At 32.6% G+C, this 26653-nt stretch overlaps 1 protein-coding gene across 2 annotated transcripts; it reads left to right on the top strand.

The window, feature by feature from the left end:
- Rgs18 (regulator of G protein signaling 18) lies at positions 1-26653 on the top strand. Of its 2 annotated transcripts, XM_027948817.3 has the most exons (6): positions 3-392; positions 839-940; positions 1982-2043; positions 18852-19018; positions 22650-22934; positions 25151-26653. In XM_027948817.3, the coding sequence occupies exons 1-5, from the start codon at positions 271-273 to the stop codon at positions 22905-22907; spliced, it is 711 nt and encodes a 236-aa protein (XP_027804618.2). In that variant the 5' UTR covers positions 3-270; the 3' UTR covers positions 22908-22934; positions 25151-26653. The 2 variants fall into 2 exon arrangements, with proteins under 2 accessions (XP_027804619.2, XP_027804618.2); XM_027948818.3 differs by lacking the exon at positions 839-940 and having other exon boundaries at positions 1-392.

Raw genomic sequence — 26653 nt, 5'->3', positions numbered from 1 at the left:
CATTTTGCAAATGTGTGGTATCATTTCCCTCAACAGCTCAAGACAGAATTATACTTCAGTTCCTCAGTTCTACATTTTTACAGAGGTAGAAACACAGCTCTGAACTTTTTTTTTTCTTTTGTCTGTTTTCCTTTTCTTTCTTTTTTGGAAGCCCTGCTGAAAGAGTTGAGACAGTTTTGTATTCTACCATGCATAACTACAGACTAGCACTCACCAGTGAGCTACAGAAGGATGGTAAGATACTAGACATCTCTTCATTTTAGAGGGAACATGGAAACACCATTTGTTTTGTTTTCTCAATTAAATATGTGTGAAACAAAAGAAAAAGCTTTTTTCAAGTTAATACATGGTGGTCTAGGAAAAGAAGAAGCAAGCAAAGAGGCCAAAACCAGGTAAAATTATTTTCAATGCTATACTTTTAAAATCATGATTAATGAATGTGTGTTAGCATTTGTTTTTAAAATATCTGGTTGAAAATGGATTGATTGTACTGTCACAAATAAAGAAAAATATTTTCTTACTTGGATTAAACAACTGTTAAACCTAAAGAGTTTTCAATTTAAAAGATGTAGTAATATTAGCCACACAAGAAGAACTAGAATAATCTGTATTGAAATATAATTTCAAATGTGTGTCTGTCATGCAGGTAAAAGAGGAACATATTTAGTATCTGCTATCCTAATTCTCCAGAAATATAGTAATTAAATAGGATTTCTGAGAGTATGTATGGGGAGGAAGCACTGTGAGTGGGTATTTACAAATTCCAGATTTGTTGGTAGTCAGAAGAAGATTCTTGCCTGTCATCTAAATTGTCCTGAAGCTACTGCCTTTTTTACAGAGCCAAGGAAAAAAGAAATAGGCTAAGTCTTCTTGTACAGAAACTTGACTCACATGAAGAGACCCACTCCAGTAGATTTGGGGCCTTGTCCAAAGAATTGAGGTGAATAACTTTCATTATTGGGTGGAGGGGATTTTGTTTATTCCATAATTAAAGCTTTAAGAAAGGAAATTAGTGATTTCTATTTTATTGGAAATTACATGGTAGTATAAGGAAAAATAGAGAAGTTGTTTCAAGAAATTTGAAATCTCTCTAAAATTAAGCCACTTTTATAAATTAAATTAAATAATTACATTTTATAATTTATATGCCTGTCAGTTTTAAAGAACATATTTTACTTTTTATAAACTGATGACATATCATTAATATGTTTTCACAATGTAATATTATCATAGAAAAGAGCTATTTTCTTTTTCAGCAGTTTAAAAAATGTTCTTCATATAACAGCAAGCAGTATATACATAGGGATGTTTTATAATTTTATGTGTTTAATTTAAACAAAGTAGAATAGCCTTTTAACTAGTTTAATACAAATTCTTCCAAACTTGAATATGACAATCAAGATGCAAAAAAATATTCTACTATCTATATTTTCAACATCTCTAAAATATTTTTTTGTATTAAAGATGGCTTTTATTTCTTGTTCCTCTGAAAGTTCATTAGTCAAACTTCCTGTCTCTGTTAAGAAAAAGGTTTTGTAGCATATTGTGGTTAAAGCTTCAAGGAAACTGCAGTTAAAAAAAAGAGTTTGAAAGATATTCTTAGTTTAAGTTCATCTATTTATGAATTTAAAAATAAAAAAGATAGTTGACCTCATTTCTGTGTGTTGTGCGTGTGTGTGCGCATAAACTTTTCAACTTAATGCAAAATAATTTTTCCATAAAAAAATGAAACAATTCACACATCCATGAGAAAATCTGTAATGTCATTTTACCCCACTGCTCGATTGGCAAATTCCAGAAGAGAATTGACGAATGTTTTTGAAGTGTCTGATGTAAATGGAACTTTCATTATATAAAAATCAAAGGGAAACCCTGTGAAAATATAACTGAAAAGAGCAGTAATATAAGCATATGTTCAAACAGATTCGTAAACAGACTTTGTGCACACTGCATTATAAAACATTTTGTTTCTCTTGAACAGAGTCTCCCCTGAAGAAGCAGTGAAATGGGGTGAATCATTTGACAAACTGCTATCCCATAGAGGTTAGTGATATCTTCACCAAACACTTTATTCCTTAATGGACAATTAAATAGAGGATGCATGTAATTATACAAAACAAGCTGTCATAAAAAATTGATATAATTGGTAATTTACAGTAATCTAATTTTCAGATCAGCAAAAGTAACTAAATAACCGAATAGTCAGCTAATAGAAAGCTTTTTTGAATTTTTCTCATTTTATTAAGAATTGCTTATTAAAATTTTAATTATTTCTTTTTATTGTCAGCAATTTCAAATTTTTTAATTTTCTGATTTTTGGAGGAGATCTTCAGTTTCATTTAATATATGATTAACAAACTCTCTGTTATTTTCATCGTTAAATGAATCAAAAACTTAGAGAAGTTCTTTTGACAGATGTTTAGGGAACTAATGAAAATAGCTTTGAAAAACGATTCTGTATATTCTTTTCTCCGCATGTCATATTAATCATCTATTTTTAAAGCAGAATTTTGTACAAAAGTTGAGAATCAGTTCTGTATTGAAGACAGAGCTCTGTGTATTAGGTGGAGGATGAGGACAAGACTGAGTTTGCTGTCTGACTCTCCAACAACACAGTAAAGCCAGGGCTAGAGGGCAGCCTGCCTGATTGATACTCTACAATCAGTTTACATTAGGTAGCAGACAAACAAACTTGTCATTTATTCAGTCCATGATTTCTTTCAAATAGCAAAACTGAAAATATGTATTGAGTAGGCAATAGGAAGCCACAGGGTTTATTATTCTCAGTACTAAACTGGTCATCTGAACCTGCAACCCTTCATCATTACCAAATATCTACACTTCCTCAAACCCACAGGATTTGTTTGCACCTCACATTTTTCCTGTTCCTTATTTTATTCTGTATCTGAAACATGGTCACTTCCCAGCTCTTTCCCAGCCCATCCCAAGGTGCTGCTAGCCAGCTTCTCTGACTAGTACTTAGAGTAATGCCCTGTGGTTTTCATATTCTGTGTTTGCTGGAAGAATTGATTCCTGTTGCCAGGGAAGCTGGGAGTATTTGTATGTAAGTCAACCAGTTAATGAAACACCTACTTTGTTCTCATTTTCTGTATTTATCTCCTTAACTGTCCAACTCTTCATTAGCTGCTGGTGATCTGTTCATTTTCCCCTGTATTTACTAACATCAGAATTCTATTTCTGCACACTATTCCTGAAAACTTTCCCTCTTCTGATGAATCAGATACCTGCCTCTGACTTGTAATATTTGCTCAGAGAAAGAAAATATACGTGGAGAAATCAAGGCTTGAATTTTGGTGAAGATGTAGCCACTGAGAATAGAGAGCAGTAGTAAGAAAGGAAGTTTGTGCTGATAAAAATATAACATGGTACTCCTTCCTCCTTATTTCACTTTAAACTAGTATCAATTCCTGTTTTGGGGAAGAGTAACTTAAGCAGCTTTCTTCGATTACTTACTTTTACTCATAACTTATAATGGCTTAGCTATTAAAATTCTTGCCAATTATATGGCAAACCTATTCCATTTTCACTGTCTTTTCTTTTTACCATTTTAAATTGATACATAATAAGTCTACATGTTTATGTAGTACAGTGTGTTATTTTGATACATGTATACAATATTATGATCAAATTAGGGTCATTAGCATAAGCAGAATATCAAACATTAATCATTGCTTTGTGTTGGAAACCTACATATTTCTTTCTTCTAGTTATTACTAACATCTCTTTATCTTACTCTTTCCAGTCTCTTGTAACCACTATTTTATTCTCTACATCTATAACATAAATTTATGTAGCTTTTATATTATGTAGTACTTGCCTTTGTACCTGACTTATTTAATATAATGTCATCTAGTTCCATCCATATTGCTGCACATAAAAATGATTCCATTCTATTTCATGGAAGCGTAATATTCCACCTTGTCCATGAGTCAGTTTTTTTATCCATTCATCCCTTGACAGAAACCTACACCGATTCCATATCTTGGCTATTAAGAATGGCACCATCCTCTCTATCTTGCTAACTCTGTTGCTATCAGATCCAATCTATTCCTCATAGCAATCTGTGTCAAACTTTCCTTTATAATTCATGCTTCCAAAAACCTGTTTTGTTTTATTTTCATCTTCTTTTGTAGTCAAACACTGAGAGAAAGGGAAAAAAGATAAAAAAGTGAAATTATTTTTCTTTATCCTTTTTTTTCTAATTTGACTATTTATTAAAAGGCACACTTTTTTTTTTGTATCAGTGGACCCCAAATGCAGTATGTAACAGTGGACCCCAAATGCAGTATGTAACCTGGAAAATATTAAGTGCTCACATAGTAAAACTGAACTTGTTTGTAAGAAAATGCTATTTCAGAGTTCCTTTGAGATTCGAGTTTGTGGTCTCTTCTGCAACATGAATGATTATATAATCTTATTTAAGCTCCCTAATCACTCTTTCAGCTTCCTCAACTATAAATAGAGATAATGTTTTTAGTTTCAATAGAAATGGATTTCTGTCAGGATTAAATGAGATGATGAATAGGAAACCAATAAATGTTAGACACTACATAAATGTCAATGATCCCTGCTATAATGAAAAATAATAATTATCAACACATTTCAAAAGCTTGTTCTATTTCCAGTATATTCTCACCTAGATAGTCACAAGTTAGAGGGTTAAAATTTCAATTGAAAGTAGTATATAAACTGGATTTATTATTTTAACTTCTTATATAACAACTCTAGCATGTTCTAATTATCCAAAGTGAAGAAAGATTCAGCAAGGTTATTAGTCTTATTAAAAAATCCTCACCTGGAATTCTGTAATTATTCTTTATAAGAAGTCAAAATCAAATGGACAAAATTAAACCTGACACTGACATTCTCTTTCTCTTTTCTCTTCTGATAAAAATATTAAAGAGTTGTAACTATCACCAACTTAAACCAAAATGAGAAAATGTGAATAAAAACAGCACTGAAAAATTTAGACATTAATACCATCTGTTATAATCAAAGTGCTAAATAATTATATGGAATTCACAAAATATTGTTATTAGTATTATTTTACTGAATCAATATTTCTCACTGGAATGCTAATTGTCATATTAAATTATAAGTCTTAAAATAATCACCTAAATCTTGATAGCAATGGTTAAATTTAGTTCATTTCTACTGACTTCATAGAAAGAAATATATATGCATATTTTTAAAAAAGAGAGAGGTTCTATATTCATATACATGTACATACACATTTCAATACTTTGGTCTATTAAATTTTATATTCTATCCCTTCAGTTAATATGGGTACATTTCTCAAAATCTATATGTCATATCTACAGGAAAGATAACTTGTATTAAACTTAGTCAAACAGGAAAATAAGTTATACCTCAAACAAAATACAATGGAAATTTGAATATTTAGTTGCACAAAAGCAGTTGAAATTAAAATCTTATAGACTGGTTATCAGCAGCTTTAGGAACAGGACCACAGAATAGATGCCTCTTAGCCTAGGATTTAGGGGATTCACTAGCTGGACAGAGAGAAAGAGACCATCCAAGCAGAGAGCTAATACAGGCAGGAGGCATTAAACAGTGTAATTTATTTGGGGAATTAAAAACAAAGTAGTTCTTTATTGAGAAACATAATTTGAAAAAGGAAGAGTAACTTAGGGTGACAGACAGGACCCATGAGACCAAAACAGAAAAATTACTGATTTTTGTTATATTTCACAGAAATTTAGGTATTATCTATAGAGGTATTTTGATAATTCTACTATTCTCTTCAAATGTCATTCACACAGTTTATCTATTCTTAATTTAAACACACACACACACACACACACACACACAGAAAACCCAAGGAAATCTGAATGCAATATGAACTTCAGCTAATGTTAATATATCAAAATTGATTCATTAATTATAACTCATGCACCATCATTAATTGTAACTCAATGTAAGATGTTAATAATGGGGAAATTGTAGGGTATATGGCAATCCTGTATTATCTTTATAATTTTCTATAAGTCTAAATCTATACTATTTTTTTTTTTTTACTTTAAAAAATGGACTCAAAAGACAGGGTATATAATTCAGAGATAGAGCACTTTCCTGGCATGTGCTGGCCCCTGGGTTCAATTCCAGCACCACAAAAAGAAAAAAACAAACAAATAAAAAAAAAACAAAATAAAATATGAACTGAAATATGTTGTATAATAAGTTTTAACACAATGAAGTCCATGAGTAACTTCTCCTCATTCATTTCCTCATAGCTATTAGGATAAGTTCTTTCCACATCCTTACTTATTGGTAAATTTGTATGAAAATGCAAAATGAATCATAAAAATCTGTAATTTAAAACTATATGTATAAATATATAGTATTTTCTAAATTTTATTTAATGATGAAGTACTAATGTATTAAAAACTAGTGTCAGATCAAATTTTATCTGCCATTCCTAATCATTAATTTCAAAATCAGTCTTCATTGGTTTTCTTATTGATTGACTTCATAAAAGTAAAAATTATCACTGTGAACATATGAAAGAAATTAATGAAAGTAAAATACTATATAAGTATATTGTACACATACATGTGTGTTTATTTGTAGAAGCATATTTCTAGGGATCTATGTAAAACATCTTTGAAAGCACATAATACTGCTGAATAAAATACAACTTTAAGAGTAATTGGCAAAATGATTTTTAAAATTCTGTAGCAGTTTCAATTTATCTTGTAGGCTTTAGAAAACCATTAAGTGGAATTAAATCAATGTATTCAAGAATTCAACAGGCAGAAGGAAAGGTCATTCCTAAGTAGAAAAGGAAGAGTGAGAAGGGTATGAAAAATAAGAGAGTTTTATGTATTCTGGAAAAGCAAGAAGATCTTATACTAAAGCAGAGAATAGTGAACAATAACATTGGAAAATCAAGTTGGAGTCAAACTTCAGGAGACTGTGTTAGAAAATGAAATTTGATAGATAGAAAGATAGACTACTATGAACTTCCTACAAAGTTCTAACAAATATAAAAGCTATCCTCAGGTAAGGACCTTTTTGAAAGAAAAATAGATGAACTTGCTGACTTTTTTTTAACATGCATATATTGTAGGGTGAAAAGATGAAGGTACAAGAGAAAAAGAAACAAGATAAGCCCCACATCTCTGGGTTTTATCTCCATATTAGTAGGAAGATAATGCTTCCTATCGTAAATGACAAACAGAATTGTAGGAGAAGACATACGTGAAAACAACAGGTTATAGTTTGGATTTTAGTTGATTTGAAGCCCTATAAGAAGTTTTGCAGGGTTTGGTAGGTGCATGCCTAGAATATAGAAGTGTAACTGATATATAGATATAGATTTCTAGCCATCTCCCATGGTGGTGATTGAGGAGTAGAAAGAGGGTGTTGTTTCCTAAAAGAGGAATCTCTGTCAGTAAGAAATCTTTGCATTAGTATAGAACTCCTTATGCACCTGTTTTTTCCCAGTCATTGTAAATAATGGTGTTCAACGTTTTTATTAATGACTATTTATTTGGACTTTTGGCACTTTGAATTGTGGACCCACTAAGTACATTCCTGAGGACAATTCATAATATGTAAATATAGTAATAGAATATTTAAGTCTTATACTCCCTTGATTTAAAAATAAAAACTGATTATACTGCAAAAAAAAAAAAACCTTATTATTGCTTTGAGTAAGGCCTGTAAGGAAATGCATGCCTCACTTTTGAGGAAGGAAATGGGTACTTCTCTTCATAGTTTCTACTTTACGTCTTTTCAGGTTACTCTTCCCAATTTTTGGTTCACAATTTTCTTTAAGATAAGGGATTCCAGTGTTCTACAAAGTTAAATTTCTCACTCAAACTGACCCACAGCAAACAGTTTCTTCATCTACCTAAAGAATAAAAATTAATAAAATCCAGTCTAAATGGCAAATGGGTCATACAAATAAAACATCATTACAACATAAGCCACACATTCTATGGCAGATCGGAGCTATGAAGCCAAAGGTTAAAGGAGAAACAACACAACCTCATACTTAGGATATTATACTGCTCTTGGATTTTCAACTTCAGAGTTTCTTGACTTTTTGTTTCAGTTGGTTTCTTGGCATCATAAAAATATTCCAACAGATGCCAGAGTTTCAAATTAGAAGCATGCAATTACAAGCATTTCATATTTGTAGAACACATTGAGCCAGCTTCTTCCAGTGTGAATTCTAATCCCAGGTTCTATCAAGCCCTCTTGGCAGCTGCATTCCCCACTGCTGCATTCTGAAGGACTGTTTAGTAAGTTACTGCCTCTGTGTCAGAAATGGTTCCATTGTGACCTGACTTAACGCAGTAAGAGAAACAGGAAGTAACTAATGTGCTAGAATAGTTGTGTACAAGGTTGCATATTCTCTTTTAAAAAGTAATTTGCTTAACATTTTAAATACATGAACTCCTTTCTCATTCATCATTCACTCATTTCTTGAATGAGGATTTATTCCTCTCTATTATATTCATATTATGCCAACAAAATCCATTCATGTTGGTTAATGCATCAAGAGCTTTCATAGCATGCACAGCACTTTTCTTGATTTGAGCACTTTGACTTCCTTTTGAACTGTATGAAGTCTGTATGAAGCGCAAAACTAACCATGGTAACAAAGGGCTTTTGCATAATATTCCAGAGAGGAACAGCTGGTATAGAGTCAACACTCCAGCTTTGTGAACTAGTGAAGGACTATATTTAAAATAATGCTTATGTTGTTTTCTGGAAGACTTCTATTTGAATTCCACGCAAGGTGATTTTATTCTTCTGTTCCAAATAGAATAAGTCACCCTTGCAAATGCCTGTCTTCAGTCCTTAGTACATACAGATGTGCTCATCTTGCCCGTTTCTTTTCATATTCCTCAACAGTAGAGGCTTTGTTGTCTGTATGGTGCTTTAGAGGTCAAGGCCTTACCATTTTTAGCAAGATAAACTTGAGTTCAATCCTCTCTGCTATCTTTCAGTAGCTGTAATATTTAAAACACTTAAGTCTCTGAACACTTGCAAAAATGAGTATAGTAGTGCTTCTTCAGATGGTTGATGTGAAAAGTTGATAGAATTGTGCCATTAAAAGTCACACAGCAATGTACGAAGAACTCAGCAAATGATGAGTTTCTTGGCATCATAATTTTAATTAATATAATGCTATTCATTATTCACAGTCCTCAGGTTCACGTTAAGTGATTCATAAATAATTTTGTAAAATTATTCATAAATAAAAACATAAAGGAAGTTATTTTTAATAAGTAAGTCACAATTTCAGTTGTTTGGCATAAGGACAATTCCTTTTAGATATCATTACAAACCATTTTATTATAATTTAAATCTTTTAATAGAAAAAATAATGGTTGTATTCTTCTGATATTATGACCATTCTTTATTGACTCACTTTATAAATAATATTTAAAACTGTTCTATCTATGCTTATACATGACATATGGATAAATTAATTGAAATCTTAAAAGTTTATCCTATACTGAGATCAGTGCAACTTTGTTCATAAACCAAAGAAGATATTTAGTTTCCCTTTTTCCAAACTAGAGCCGACCTGAAAGAGATCTAGTTGCAGTTAGATGTTACACTATAACCCCCTAGTGACATGCTTTTTAATATCAGCAGAGGGCACATTTCCATATGAATACTTTGTGGGTTTTTTTAATTAGTGTTATCTGAAAATGTTCTCATAATCTCTTGTGGTATTGTCTCCAAGTGTTTCCTAATATTGAGTCAAGAAATTCTCTATAGGAAACTAGTTTATAGCAACTGCCAAGCAAAGCATGCCAGGATACTGACCCTGTAATAAGAGCTAAGACATTTCAGAATTCTACTGGAAAATAAAAAGAAACAGTTCTGAAATTAGTTATTAGATACAAATTGAGAAAATATGATTTTTTTTAGAATACAATCCAATAAAACATGGATATCAATTTGGGGGAAAAAGAATACTCATTTTAGAAATTTAAAAGAGGAAGGAAATACAGGGCTGAGCAGCTATTTTACATCCCGTTAAATATTCATCAAGGGAAAATTCTTCAGAAGAATTTTTTTTTTTTTTAAGTTGTAGCCAGAGACTGGAGCTAACTACCTGAAATTGGTTCAAGTCAGTTGGTGTACAGAGTGTTGTTTTTGCTTTTACAGACCTAACTGTGCCCCACATTTCAAATTCTACTTCAATTTCAGCTGAGAGGTTGAAAAGCATGTTTGGCCTTAGTTTCCTTTGTTTCCTTCCAGGATCATTATGGAAAAGACAAAGATGAAAAAGTAAAACCAGAGGTTAGACAATCAAACAACCACAACAAAACAAAAACAAAAATAAAAACTTTTTTCTTTTGTTACATAAATAGAAAAGGAAGGAATCATCAAGCTGCTGTTAATCAATAGCTGAATGAGGCTCATTCAGCCTATTGAAGACATCAGCCTAATGTGCCAATTTCACCAGAAGTCTTGAGAGGACATTGGAATTTGGTATTCAAAAATTAAAGGAGCATATTCTTGGACAATAGTAATGATAAGAATTTTTTTTTTTTTTTTTTTTTTTTAAGTTCAGGCACTGAGATGCAGGTGGTGAAAGGAATTATGGGAGGAAAATCAAAGGAGTACACACCAAACAACAACAATCCCTATAGATACTTAAGTGCTAATAAGCCAAGAAACAACCAGCACATCTCACTCCCTGTTGTTCTCTTTGGCAGCTATTTTGGCCTAAAAATGCTAAAACCAGAGACAGATCATTTACTTTACTGTGAAACATGTATTTTTTCAGTATTTGGAGAAAATCTGCTATGTATCACAATGCTTTGTTGTCCGTTGTTATTTCCCTATTTATTGTGAGAAAAGCACACTGCTCAGGGTGAGAAATAAGTCTTGAAAATAATATACCCACTGAGCTCCAAGAAATAAGCAGAGCACTCTTGCTTCTCAGTGGTCAGGGTTTGCCAACTCTCTCCGCAACCCCTTAGCGCCAAGAGCACCATAGAATGGCTGTGCTTGAGTAGAAATTATCTTACCTGCATCTAACCACTATAGATGCAGAAAATGCCTTCTCAAATTCTTGCTGAGCCTGATCTGTCCTTTATAATCTCTTCACTAACATCCAACTACTAACATCTGATAATTAGGGTCAATTTACCGAGTAAAAGAAATAGCAAAACCTCCCTTGTCCCAGTGAAAACTCCAATGGAAGAGATAGTATGGTAGCCGTAGGCCACTCTCTTGCAGTAGTGGGCAGTCATCCCATACTCTAACGCTTAGGGATGTGTGAGGTACCATAGCTCTTTCTGACTGCTGTTGTCTTGCACATTAATTCCCAGAACTTTAATTATTCAAAAAGATCATTTATAGGGTGTGGGGGTATAGCTCAGTGGTAGAGCACTTGCCTAGCATGTGCTAGGCCCTGGGTTCAAACCTTAGCACCATACACACACAAAATTAAATTAAATTAAATATCACTTATAACATTAAAAATGAAAAGAAAACCAATTATTTTATGACAAGGAGGACAAATTCTATGTATAAGAGTAATCAAAAGTAATATTTAAAACATAATTTGACAATTGCCTTCGTTTTCTGTTGCTGCTATAACAACTCACCACAACCTCAGTAATAAAGTCAAAATTTATTATCTTACATTTTCTGTAGCACAGAAGTCCAGTATGGGTAATGTCAGAATAAAATCAGGATGTCAACAGGTTTCCATCCTCTCTGGAGGGCCTAAGGGACAATCTGTTTTGTGCTTGTTTGGGTCACTGGCAGAATCAAGTTCTTTACAGTTTTAGACCAAGATCTCCATTCTCTTGCAACTGTGAATTTAGGGCCAACCCCACCTTCTAGATTTTACCACATGCTTTAGTTCGTGACCATCTTCTTGTATCTCAAAAGTCAGCAATAGCCAGCTAGCTCCTTCTCATGTGGTATCTCTCTGACCCACTCTTCTGACTTCCTCTTCTTTTAAGAACTCGTGATTAGATTGAATCTCCCTGAATAATCTCCTCATTTCAAGGTCTTTAACCACAGTCACATCTGCAAAGTACCTTAAACAGGGTAAGGTAATGTTGTTACAGATGATGGGTTTTAGGGCAATTTTTCTGTCTTCCTTAAGAAATACTCTCTTCCTAAGTAAGACATACTTCTATAATTTTTTGTTGTTTTGTTTTAGAAATGAGATCTAAAGCAACTGAAGCGCAGTCTCCTCCCCTATCTATGTGCATATAGGATATATTGCAGGGACCTGTTGAAATTAAATGAAGTGATACACATAGACAGCACTTAGCTCTGAGAATCTTTACCCCTGTTAAAAATGCAAAACCACTTAGTTACTGCTATCTTGCTACCAACAGAGATTCCTTCTTCTTACTTAATCTGTATGGACCTTTTTATGTTAAATAATCACAGATCATGAAGAACGGTTCTTGAGACCAGCAAGTGTAAAAAACAGAAGTGACAATGAGTAGTGCAGGCACAGAAAGCTAGAACTTCATTTTACAATTTTTTCAGCCATAATTCCAGAATGTTTGTTTCCTCTTTTATAAATTGTTGGATTTATTTTTAAAATATTTTTCAGAAACTTTGCATCTATCATCAGGAGAAATATTGCTATGTAATTTTCTTTCTTTTTCTTTTCTCTTAATTTTTTGTTTGGGGTGAAATAGGTATAATGCATTTGTCAGGTTTAGGTCTAAGAGTTATGCTGCCCCCATAAAATGAGATGAAAGTATCAATCTTTCTGTTTTCCATATGATATGTAAAATTAGAAATTTTTTCAGTAGTTTTATAAAATTCACTTAATCGGGGTCCAAAGTTTTTTTTCAGGGGAAGATATTTGATTATAAAATCTACTTAATAATTTAGTTAAAACTATCAGATTTTCCACGTTTTCAGTGTCATTTTGGGTAGGTTTTATCATTTTTTAGATATTTTCTTCTGTCATATAAATTATATGTATTAGCATAAAGTCATTCATGATACCACTTGCTATCTTTGTAATACCTGTAAGAACCATGATTCCTTCCTAGTATAATATGGACTATCCAAGGTTCTTATTGTTTCCAAAGAAACACTTTGGGCATCGTTCATTTTCTTTCTATGCTATAGACATTAGTTCTTGTTTTTAATATTGTTTTTTTTTTTTTATTTCTGCTCAATGTGGGATCCATTTGCTGTTTTTCAAGCTTCTTAGAGTAGAAACTTGGATCTTGATTTTGATACCCAGTTTCTTTTACTCGTACATGATTTCACTCTAATTACTGATTAAGTTGCATCTGACAAACTTTTATGTTGTACTTCCACTCTAATTCAATTGTAAATATTTTCTAATTTCCCTCAGGACTTCTTAATCTGTGAATTATTTATAAGTATATTGTTTGATTACCAAGTATTGAGGGACTCTTTTTGCTATATTGCTAGTGTCAATTTTTAATTCAAACCTCCTAATAGGAAAAAGTCTTAAAGACATCAAACTTTTGAAATTCAACATATTTAAACTCATTTTACATTCTAGAATACAGAGTATCTTAGATAATCTTCTGTGCACTTGAAAAGATGTGTTTGTTAGAGTGTTTTATAATTGTCATTTGTCAATTAATAGTTTTAAGTTTTATATGTTGTAATTCATATTCTGTAGATGTGTTCTATCAATGAATTAGGGTGCAGAACTAAAATCTACACCTGTAATTGAATTTTTTTCTATTTATTTAATAACTATCAGTTTTCTTTATATATTTTGAAGCTCTGAATTGAGTTCCTATTTAGCATTTTTCTATGCTAGTAGTGATTGACCATTTTATAATTATGAAATGGGAATAGTATCTATTTAACAGTTACCTTCTAAGACCATATAAGATTTTTTATTCAGATTTTGTATTCTTATGCTTAATCTCTGAATTGTGTATTATTTTAATCCCTTTTCTTCATCTTCCTGATTTATATTTAATGTTTCTTGTAGCCAATATATAGTCTGGTTTTAGTTTTCAACTTAGTCTTTTAATCTCTGACTTGTAATTGACATGAGTCCACTTAAATGTAATGTCATCATTGATGTAGATGGGGGTTGCATTAACATCTTACTATTTATTTTGGCCTAGTTTTATAGCTATTTATCATCAAGGGGAAAGCCTTGTTTTTGTTACCCTGTAATGGCCCTCCTATATAGTTTAATAGTAATATTTTCTTCTATTTAAGATAACACTCTATAGATTAAACATCAAAGCATTTATCAGCCTTTAAAACTGCTGTTCTCTAGTACCTAGAACAGTGCTGAAATACAGCATGCAATAATTTGGTTTTCAATAAATGAATGAGTGGTTCAGTGGAGAGATCAAGATGAAAACTTATTTATAAGCTAGTTGACCTAAGTGAAGAACATATTATAGCAGTAGAGACATGCTTGAATGACCCACAGTGATACCCAGGGGGAAGTTGTGTACCTCAACAAAACTTTGCCAGCCTGTCTAAAACCACATGGACTGACATCAAACTTTGCAGGCTCCCAAAATTGATGGTGTCATCTTGATAGTATGATTAAAAGGACCCGACTCTTAGTAGAAAGTTTACACTGGCAAAACTCATGAACTGGATTCCAACTTAGTAATATAGATTCAGAAATAAAGCTGTCACTAATAGCCATTTCTCTATATATACCCAAAGAAGAAGCCAAATCATAAGAAAAATCTTGCTTGTTAAGCATAAAATTAGAATATTAATTAAATGTTTAACAACATCAGATAAAGATAAGGGTTGATTTCTTTAATGAACTGGTATATTGTTTAATTAGATATATGTTTCCATACTTAAAATAGAACAAGATTATTTAGTTTCACATTTATTTTTGCTTTTTTACAATAAATGGATCTCATTGTCAAGTTTTTTAATAAATATTATAGTTCTAAACATTTTTATTTAAAATGTAAAATATCCTGAAACTGTTTTTTTAACTAGTTGTATTTTAAATGATATGTTATCAATTCAATTATATTTTACATCTTTTATGAAACAATTATTTGAGTGATTGATTTCTTCATGTGGGGACTAGAGATTTTGTGGAAAATAAAACTGTGGTCTTCATCTCATGAATTTCACAATGTAGCAGAGGAAACAATAGGCAATACAGTATGATATTTTAAGTGTTATCTAGCATACTAGGAAGTCATAATTAAAGGACACCCAACTTATTCTTGAGGGTTTGGAGAAATTTTTCCAAACAAGATAAACTCTGATTTAAACCTGAAAGGACAGTGTGGACTAGATTGACAAAGATAGAGTGATGAAGTTGGAGTAGGAAGTGACAAAGAGTTCATAGCAGGGGCTAAAGTCAAGAGATGCAGGAACATGGCATCCACATCAAACTGAGTCTTTCTCTGTGACTGGAGCTTTGAGTGTAGGGAAAAAAGTATAAAAAGATGAAGGGCACTACTAAAAAATTTTAACCAGTGATGAATCATCATGGAATTTGTATAATGGAAAGAGATGATTGACTAGACTCTGAATAATAAGCTGGGAGGGTCGGGGGAGTTATCAATCAGGAGGTTCTTATAATAATCAATATGAGAGATAATTCTGGTCAGCATGAAGTAGTTACAGATATCATACAAATAAAAAGACTGATAGAGGACATAAGAAAGGGAAATTAACAAAATTTGATGATGAATGGGTTTGAGATGAGAAAAAAAAAATTGTTAGCCTTGATGATGAGTGCCAGGGTTCTATCTGGTTTAAATTCTTGAGTGGATGGTGTCATTGAATGGGAAAGATATGGAGAAAAAGTTCTGAGTGAAGATGATGAATTCAGCTATTGCATGACTATTTTTGTGTGAAATTTAGTGGAGATGCTTACCACATATTAGTACATATCACTTGTAGTTCAGGAAAGAGATTGGAAGTAAGTTCTGAGAACTGTCAGTATGTTGATTATATTTGAGTGTTAAAGTGATTTCCCAGAAAAATGAATTTAAGGAAACGATGAAGAAGGATAAACTGAGAAGAATTCAGACAAATAACAGACAGAGGTGTAAGACAAAACTCAGGAGTGTAGGAGCCATAGAAGAGAATTTCAGACTAATCTCCACCACAGATGCTGTTGCAGAGAGAAGAAATAACATATGGACTGGAAAAAAATGTTTAATGAATATAATATTGAGGAAATTTGGCAAAAAATAATTTAAGTAGAGTGTTGAAGAAGAACCACATTTCAGTGTGTTGGGAAGTAAATGAGGCCGAGAAGATTAAGAGACCAAGCATAGAAAACTAATAGAAGACTTTATATTTATAAGGAGGAAAGATGTTTCAGTAGCTAGAGGAATTTTGAGATGAAGAGATTTTTCTCTTGATGATTTCTTGTAATGAGAAGTCTTTTAAAGATATCAAAATTTAACTCACAGAAACTATTTTCCAAAGTTGTTTGTGATACCTCATTTAGCCTGCAGGTTTCGGCAACGTGTTTAAAGTATAATAGTGAGTAGAGAAAAAAAATGACCAAAGACAGGAGGATGGCAAAGAGACCGGGAAGATAGAAGAGTAGAGAAAAGGAGATGCCTGCATTCAATGGGATATGTAGCAAAATTAAACATATACAGATAATTGCACAGAGAAGTGAACCATGTGAACTTGGACATATGGAGCTCTAGAATCATGTAAAGAGGAGTATTTCAAGAAGAAGTGGTCAAAGTAGAGGAGTAGAGTGTGGAGATGAGGGGCAGAGATGGAGGGAGGAAAAGGAAAGTACTGGGGAATGAAATCGATCAAATTGTGCTACATGCATTTAGGAACACATAGCAATGAATCCCAGGGTTGTGTATAATTATGATGCACCAACAGAAAATTAATTTTTAAAAAAGGGGGTCAGTACAACAAGAAGTTAGAAGTCCAAGTAGAATTCATGACCTTTTCCTGTGTAAAAACTTACCTGTGGTAGTAGGAACAGAAATAGGCCACAATTAGAGAGTCACACCGCTGAGAATAAGTCTGAAGATTGCTAAAAATGACTTAAACCCAACTCAAATATGATTTCCTCTGAGGAAGTTTAATTGGAAGTCCACAAAAACACATATTTTCCCCCCTTCAACGTTTCTACAATGTTTCCACCATATAATCAACCAACTCCACTTTCTTGGAACTTATCCAAGAGAAATGATGACTTATGTTTACACTTTAAAACCTGTACATAAATTTATGTAGCAGTTTTGTATATTAAAACAACAGCAGCAGGAGCAACAACAAACTCCAAATAACACAGATGTCCTTTATAACTGCTTGAAAATTTTTTGAGAGGATCTGCCTTTATTGAATTGGTTTCCCCATACATTCTATTGGAAAGTTCAAGATTTAGTTGAAACAAAAGTGATTATTAATATAAATAGTCTATACAGATTTTCCTGGGGTTAAAAAGGAGCTGGGGGTGGGAGAGACAGTAATATGACTTAAAAAGAGCAACATGAAATATCCTTGATTTTATCAATTAATGTCATTTTCCTAGTTGTGATTTTTATTATATTTTTGCAAGTTCTTAATGGTGGAAGCTGGACAAAAGGTACATGATTCTCTATTATTCCCTATAAGTACATGTAAATCTATTACTTTCTTAAAATGAAAAAAAAAAAAACTTTTTAAAATGCCTATAGGTCAAAAAAAATCGAATTTTAAAAATAGTTAAACGAACACTGGTTTGAAGTCAAACTCTCTTATGGCTGAATCCAAAGTCTGCCACTTTTTTATTTTAAATCTATGTAACATAATTTTATCTGACTGAGCTTTAAATAATTGATCACCAAGAATGTTATCACCATCCTCACCACCACCATTGAAATCCTTATCAAGTCCTTACTATGTACCAGTCTGTATACTAAGGCCTTGGCATATTTTACCACAATTAACCCTCTCAACAGCCCTATCAGGAAGATATTATTATTGTTTTCTTAATTGTAAATATTGATAAACTAAAGTACAAGAAAAAGTAATTCACTCAGGGCCACATGGTTAATTTCTAAATATGAACTTGAGTTCATAGCAGTCTTCCACAAGACTTGAAACCTCCCCTTAACATTTATGGGACTCAGGTAAAAAGAAAAAAAAACAAACAAACAAAGCCTCATACTAGGTCTAAATGCTTAAGAGTTAGAGATTGAGCCAAAAACTGCTTAAATATACATTTTATCCTTTTACTTAGACAAAGATACTTTGTAAATCATTTGAAGGGTTATATTTGAATTTAAAGTCTTGAGCCCTTTCACAGTTGTAAAGATTAAGCATGGTGAACTCTGTTTCCATCCAGGGTAATTTAGTTCCCCACTGTAAAGAGGCCTCCCTGCACTTTTGAGTAGATGCTTCCACCTGCAATTTTGACTCAACAATGAGTCAGTGTGTTTTTGTGGATGGTCTTGGGAATAGGGGGTCATGCAAATCCTGGAAACCTAGCAAACTGTACAGAGAATTCTAAGGTCCTGAGTACTAGAAACACAGTCTAGAGCCATGTAAGATGGGCTCCAAGTGAAAGGCTTCTTGGTCTCACACTCTGGGAGAGGCACAAATAAAAACAGACATAAATTGACTGCACAGTAGAGGTCCCCCTAACTCTTAGGTCTAAGGACTTAGATCTAAGTATGATACTAGCCTTATTTCAACAGGAATTGAAGCTTTCACTTTTGCAGTTAAATTATAGAAGATCCCTTGTAAATTGCACCAGATGTGTGCTGCTGTGTGGCATTACAGGGAAGGTGTAGTATTTCTATTAGTGTTTGTACTTCTGTTTTAATGTCAAGTAGCACATATTCCCCACATTGACATTTTGTAGTCATAATATATATATTTATATGTATTTTTGGTAGATGGACTGGACGCTTTCACCAGATTTCTTAAGACTGAATTCAGTGAAGAAAATATCGAATTTTGGATAGCCTGTGAAGATTTCAAGAAAAACAAGGAACCTCAACAAATTACACTTAAAGCAAAAGCAATATATGAGAAATTTATACAGAGTGATGCTCCCCAAGAGGTACAGTATAGTAAAAATGACTGGAAAACTTTACAGCTGCTTGAAAATTTTTTGAGAGAATCTGCCTTAATCAAATTGGTTTCCCCATACATTTTATTGGAAAGTTCAAAATTTTTGTTGAAGCAAAAGTAGTTATTAATATAAATAGTCTATAAAGATTCCTGTATGTAAATAGAACACATTGTTAAGATATTATCATGGAATAGAGGGTAAAGTGAAGTCCCTCCTCAGTTATTTTCATGTAGACTAAGAATGAATACAATTAACTGCAACTTGGTGATTTCTTCACGCATTCAGGTTAATCACTTTAACACAAGCAGCCCCTCATAGAAACTAAAGATTTCTAACAGTGACAAAACAAGAAAATCAGAGAAGTGTTTATAACATGTACCATTTTTTTTTTAAATTTTTTATTGTTGGCTGTTCAAAACATTACATAGTTCTTGATATATCATATTTCACAATTTGATTCAAGTGGGTTATGAGCTCCCATTTTTACCCCATATACAGATTGCAGAATCACATCAGTTGCACATCCATTGATTTACATATTGCCATACTAGTGTCTGTTGTATTCTGCTGCCTTTCCTATCCTCTACTATCCCCCCTCCCCTCCCCTCTTCTCTCTCTGCCCCCTCTACTGACATTCGTTTGTCCCCCTTGTATTATTTTTCCCCTTCCCCTCACTTCCTCTTGTATGTACTTTTGTATAACTCTGAGGGTCTCCTTCCATTTCCATGCATTTTCCCTTCTCTCTCCCTTTCCCTCCCACCTCTCATCCCTGCTTAATGTTAATCTTCTTCTCATGCTCTTCGACCCTACTCTGTTCTTAGTTACTCTCCTTATATCAAAGAAGACATTTGGCATTTGTTTTTTAGGGATTGGCTAGCTTCACTTAGCATAATCTGCTCTAATGCCATCCATTTCCCTGTAAATTCTATGATTTTGTCATTTTTTAATGCAGAGTAATACTCCATTGTGTATAAATGCCACATTTTTTTTATCCATTCATCCATTGAAGGGCATCTAGGTTGGTTCCACAGTCTAGCTATTGTGAATTGTGCTGCTATGAACATCGATGTAGCAGTGTCCCTGTAGCATGCTCTTTTTAGGTCTTTAGGGAATAGACCGAGAAGGGGAATAGCTGGGTCAAATGGTGGCTCCATTCCCAGCTTTCCAAGAAATCTCCATACTGCTTTCCAAATTGGCTGCACCAATTTGCAGTCCCAACAGCAATGTACAAGTGTACCCTTTTCCCCACATCCTCGCCAGCACTCGTTGTTGTTTGACTTCATAATGGCTGCCAATCTAACTGGAGTGAGATGGTATCTTCGGGTGGTTTTGATTTGCATTTCTCTGACTGCTAGAGATGGTGAGCATTTTTTCATGTACTTGTTGATTGATTGTATGTCCTCCTCTGAGAAGTGTCTGTTCAGGTCCTTGGCCCATTTGTTGATTGGGTTGTTTGTTGTCTTATTGTCTAATTTTTTGAGTTCTTTGTATACTCTGGCATTTCTTGTAGAAATAGAGAAAGCAATCATGAAATTCATATGGAAAAATAAAAGACCCAGAATAGCAAAAACAATGCTAAGCAGGAAGTGTGAATCAGGCGGTATAGCGATACCAGACTTCAAACTATACTACAGAGCAATAGTAACAAAAACAGCATGGTACTGGTACCAAAACAGGCGGGTGGACCAATGGTACAGAATAGAGGACACAGAAACCAATCCACAAAACTACAACTACCTTATATTTGATAAAGGGGCTAAAAGCATGCAATGGAGGAAGGATAGCATCTTCAACAAATGGTGCTGGGAAAACTGGAAATCCATATGCAACAAAATGAAACTGAATCCCTTTCTCTCGCCATGCACAAAAGTTAATTCAAAATGGATCAAGGAGCTTGATATCAAATCAGAGACACGCCGTCTGATAGAAGAAAAAGTTGGCTACGATCTACATACTGTGGGGTCGGGCTCCAAATTCCTCAATAGGACACCCATAGCACAAAAGTTAATAACTAGAATCAACAAATGGGACTTACTCAAACTAAAAAGTTTTTTCTCAGCAAAAGATACAATAAGAGAGGTAAATAGAGAGCCTACATCCTGGGAACAAATCTTTACTCCTCACACTTCAGATAGAGCCCTAATATCCAGAGTATACAAAGAACTCAAAAAATTAGACAACATGTACCATTTTAATGTTATCTGTCTATATAAAGTTTTGTTTGCCCCAAAGAATTATAACTCTGTTTCAAAATAAGCTAAAAGAAAATATCCCAATAGATGATGTAAAACACATTTGGCAATGGATCAAATGGAAAACAAAACATGGTTTTCTTTGACTGCAAACTCAATAGGTAACTGTGATACAATTGCTAAAATGGCTATGAGATTAGCAAATATTATCATATTAATTAGAGTTTATATTTATAAATTTCTCTACAATTTCTATTGTATTCAATAAATGGTGATTCTTTATTTAGATGGTGGAATTGGTGGTCTGTTGCTGTTAAAAGTTTTGTTTGTAAATTAATACTGTCTTAATTAATCAACTTTCTAAAAGTTGCTGTGACAAACAGCTAAGAGAAATCAACTGAAAGGAAAAAAAAAATCTATTTTGAATTATCACTTCAGAGGTTTCTGCCTGTGGTTGCTTGGCCCTGTTTCGTCTGTGGCAAGGCAAAACATCATGGTGGAGATGCATGGCAGAGGACACTGCTCAACTATGGCAGCCAGGAAGCAAAAAGAGAAAGAAAAGGGGCCAGGGTTCCTATATCTATTTCAAGGGCACACCCACTAATCTAACTTTCTCCAACTAGGCCTCATATTTTAGAGGTTCCAGCACTTCCCAATGACACCATACGCTGTCAACCAAGCCTTTATTATATGGGCTTTTGGGAACCATATAAGATCCAAATCATAACATTACCCATGGAGTAGCATTTTCTATGTGGATGTTACACCATTAGAAATGATGGTTATTTTCCTTGTTTTAGTATTTTTCAATCTTTTTTGTGTTTCAATATATTATTCTGTCTTCCCTGAGGCCAAATTTATACATATCTCAAAGCAGTGAGGAGGGTAGCTAATGGTATCTTGTTACACAGGAGGAAAAAACACTGGTTTCCTACTTGAAAACTCACCACCACCAGACCAGGTATATAAATGGTACTATAATAAAAGGTCTTAAAGGATTTTTGTCTTTAAGAAACGTCTATACTTCAGCATATGTTTGTTTGTAGGAAATGTTATAACGTAACAAAATAAGCAATGGGATCAACAGAAGTCTCATTAAAATCCTAGATATTCCCCAACCTCCCTGTTTTCCATCACTCAATGTTGTCTATGTAGTTTAGTTCCCCACTTTAAAAAGCGAGTTCAACCAACACTGTGTATGCTACATCCATTGCAATATTGCATTTTTCTAAATTAGAAAGTGAGAAGGGTGAGGAGCATAGACAGAAGAGCCAAATGGAATTCCAGGCCAGAATAAATCACCCTATGCCCCCTGAGAAAAACCACGCATGCGTCCAATCTTGCTAGGCCTGCTCTAACTTTGCATCAATCTAGGTGTTTGCTTAAGTAAAGTGACTGTAATTGCACTTTTTTCCCTGCTTGTCCAGGTTAACCTTGATTTTCACACCAAAGAAGTCATTACTAAGAGCATCACCCAACCTACCCTCCACAGTTTTGATGCTGCACAAAGCAGAGTATATCAACTCATGGAACAAGACAGCTACACACGTTTTCTGAAATCTGACATCTATTTAGAATTGATAGAAGGAAGACCTCGGAGACCAACAAATCTTAGGAGACGATCACGCTCATTTACCTATAATGAATTCCAGGATGTGAAATCAGATGTTGCCATTTGGCTATAAGGAAAATTGATTGATCTCATTTTGATGGTAAACTTGTATCTTAGCTTCTAAGATATAATATGTTTACATTAAGAAATTATTATATCTTTTAAAATGTACCACATGAAAGAATTTTAAAAATATAAATCAAAGCTTTTATATTTAAAAATGTATGATGTATCTTTCAATATATTCTGTAAAACTTTCCATTTTATATCACTCCATTCATAACCAGAAAATTTTTCTTTTTAGTTAAAAGGGAACAAAGACATAGGAGCAATATTTTACAAGACTGTGAAGTTAAGTAAAGGCTAAGGTTTAGCAAAATTATTAAGAGTTTCACCAAATATCTAGTTTAGATTTTTTTTTCAAGATGCTTACAATATAGTACTTACATATCCATATATTTGGAGAGCATTTTTCCATAATAATGAATATTCTATTTCTCTTAGTAATAGAGTGAAGTAATCTAGTTCTTGTATTGTGAGAGGACGGGAAGCTCAAGAAAAACCATAGATTACTTCTAGTATTAAGCCCACAATAGGGACTTCTGCGAAGACATGTTGATATGTAGAGAACTTCTAGGTTAAATATAAGCTAGGTTGGTAAGTGAGAATGAGATCCAGAGTTGGGTTAATTCCTAAGTGGGCCTAGACTCTCCCAGTTAGACGGTGTATTTTTTTTTTTCTGGTCACAGAAAGATATTCAGATTATGGAGAAAAAATGGATAAAGAAATTAAAAATTAATCATATGATGCATATGTCCAGATTAGGACTGAGAAGACTATATCCTTGCCTGATAAATGAACTTACTATTGAAACAGGAGGCAATCAATGGTTTGAATGATGAGCAGAGGACAATTTTCTCAGGAGTAAATAGATTTCAGGTTCAGACTTTTGGAATTGGGTTGAAATAAGAAATTAGAAGAGGCGAAGAAGCAATGAGTTTAAGACTCAGGCATCTGTCACCCTCTCTCATCTTCAAAGCATGTTCTCCCTTTAATAACATTCTTATTATAATTTTCATTTAACACTATATTATTCAAATAATATTATCTAATAAGTATACATATATTACAGAAATATTTAATTTTAAATGTGTATTACATGGTCCATAAATGTCTGTATTTAAAGATATACATTTGGCTTTGGCAAATGTTATCATTTTAATTGAAGTGTAAAATATAAAAACTTTTGGCTATCCAAAATAATAAACATTTTCAATTTCTTCATACAGTTTATTTTTTATTTAGCCAGTAAAAGTTCTAGCTAATTGTTGATTATCTTTCCTGTTATCAAATAAGAAATAACCACATCTTTTTTTTTTAAGATGATATTAATATGGAAAATATTGAGATATTGTGTCACTAATGTTAACTCTAATGTTAACTCAATTCTTTATATTGTTGTCAATATAAAAACAAAAATCATACATTGCAAGCATCATCTAGGAAAATAATTTAAAATTTTCTTTGGCTGATTTGTATTTTCATTTTTGTGGCAGTCTCTTTTCATGAAATTTGATTGTTTCATGTGCTGAATTAAGATTTCATACAAGCTTTCTGATTTTATCATGAAAATCATGGGCTGATTTTAATAGCTTTGTCCTGGAATCATGAACATTTGTTATTAGCTTTTCCATTTGTAATCTATTTCAAAATTGTCCAATTTCTTGATTGAATTATGAAATATTCAATGAGATGCTTTAAAAATGTACCAAGATTTCTTGATACAGTTAATGCCTGACTTCAAAGAGCTTTGATCTCTGAAGGGAATAACATGAACAAATACAGAAAAAAAAAAGAGTCAATAATGGAACTAGTAAAAAAAAAGCCAAGTAAAAACAGACAGATAGCACTGAGCTCTGGCTGAAAGAACAGTGAAGATGTGTAAACTGAGACTCTAGAAGCTCAAGGCTAAACTTCTTAACTGGATATCTGATCCTCAGAAATTCATATAACTGCACAGACCCTTGCTCTCTACAATCTTTTATAGAAGAACTCAAATTTTCTTATTTCTTGTGCTCTGTATGGTCCCCACATTCACTGATTTTAAGTATTGTAATGAATATTCTCCAAAGAACCTTCCGATTGGTGCACAAGCAGAAAAAAGAGTCAAAAACTATGACCGATGAAGGAAAACTGCAGAATAAAAATTGAAATGGGTGCTACTCTAAGAATAAGGAACACTTTTATAGAAAACTTACAAATACATAAAAGGAAAAATAACTTGATTTTTTTCTTTTTCTTTTTTTCTTTTTGCAGTCAAATCAATATAACACAGTGTCTTTAAAGACATTAGAAGACAGAGGTGGATTGAATTAGATCATTCTACTACCTTGCTTGTGGATTTCAAGTTTTGCCTACCAGATTACCAAGTGTTGTACATAATAGAAGCTCAATAAGTGACTTTCACATTAAATACTACAAAACTACAAAATGAAGCATTATGAGGGTGGTAGTGCATTGCACGGCCAGAGTAAAGGCTTTAACATGAGGCAAAAGACATACACAAGAGACTCACTAAATTTAATTCTAGCTCTGCTTACTTATCAAATATATGTTTGGAAAGTAACTTAAATATTCTACACTTCAAAATTTATTTTTAATATTAGAATAAAACTTTTACAATGTTCTTATGATGATTAAATTTTGAAATATTTGTAAAGTGCCAAATATAGATTAATTGACTTCAGTGTGTGGATGAGATTATGGAAATCATTTCCTGTATTTAAGTATCACATTTTAATTATAATTTTTGCCTTGGTTACACATCAAACAAATGTTCTTTGAGAATAATAAGATTTCCTTGAACAAAGTATGAGGATAACTATTACTTTTATAAAAACTTTTATAATTTTGCAGTACATAGAAAAGTAAATCATGATATTTTAACTAAATGAAAAACTACAAAAACATTTTAAAAGTTTAAATATTTTTCTAAATTCACAAAGAAAAATCTGAACTATTTAATTTTTACAAAGCAGTCCTTCCTTAGGAGAAAAAAGAACAAATCATATTGAAGATCTATATCTCCAAAATGCTCACACTTAGCTATGCTGCTAACTAAGTTTAAACACATCAATTTTATTTTCATTGTGCCATATTAACTGGTCTTATATTTAGTGTCCTGACTTTGTAATTATTATCTATCTTAAGAAAAATATATAACCACACAAATTTATTCCACAATATATGTATTCAACTATGTTAACTGAACCATAAAAATAAAAGGTAATATGTTAAAATAAATTTTCTGCAACGTATTTAATGAATGGACAAATATTTAATGAACAAATTTTATTTGGTACTGATCATCACTGGATGCTCAGAAGTGAATCTAACAGGAGTTATAGAGAAAAAAGAAAAGAGAAAGAAACTTTTCTTTTTCCAGAAAGACTAGAGTTTTTGATAGTTTGAACTCCAGAATACACAGCTATATGAAAGCCATGCTTTGAACCAATCATCCTTCATCTTTACCTCAGAGAGCAAATCCACCTATGACTGATCACGTGGACCATCACTCACCTTTCCTTGCATATGCACATGTATTAATCAATGCATTTTACCTAAATTTTGTTTTTTGTTTGGTTTGATTTGGTTTGGTTCATTTCATTTTATTGGTTGTGCCTTATAAAACTCATAATTTTTTAGAAAAAAACTTAAAATGTTTATTAAAAGCAGCATTAGTAGTAAAATATTGCATGTGAAAAATATAAAACTCTTTACAAGCTCTGATTTTAAAGGATAAAATCATTTCACAGTAAA

Source organism: Marmota flaviventris, chromosome 12, assembly GCF_047511675.1.
Source record: "Marmota flaviventris isolate mMarFla1 chromosome 12, mMarFla1.hap1, whole genome shotgun sequence".
Lineage (NCBI taxonomy): Eukaryota > Metazoa > Chordata > Mammalia > Rodentia > Sciuridae > Marmota > Marmota flaviventris.
The sequence above is the reverse complement of the archived record's forward strand: the minus strand, read 5'-3'. Positions and strand labels throughout refer to the sequence as shown.

Excerpts from the sequence above, each read along its gene's own strand:
- Rgs18 (XM_027948817.3), top strand. The coding sequence starts at position 271 with ATGGAAACACCATTTGTTTTGTTTTCTCAATTAAATATGTGTGAAACA. Across the intron at positions 941-1,981 it reads GCCTTGTCCAAAGAATTGAG|AGTCTCCCCTGAAGAAGCAG; the intron begins GTGAATAACTTT and ends TCTCTTGAACAG. Across the intron at positions 19,019-22,649 it reads AGAGTGATGCTCCCCAAGAG|GTTAACCTTGATTTTCACAC; the intron begins GTACAGTATAGT and ends CTGCTTGTCCAG.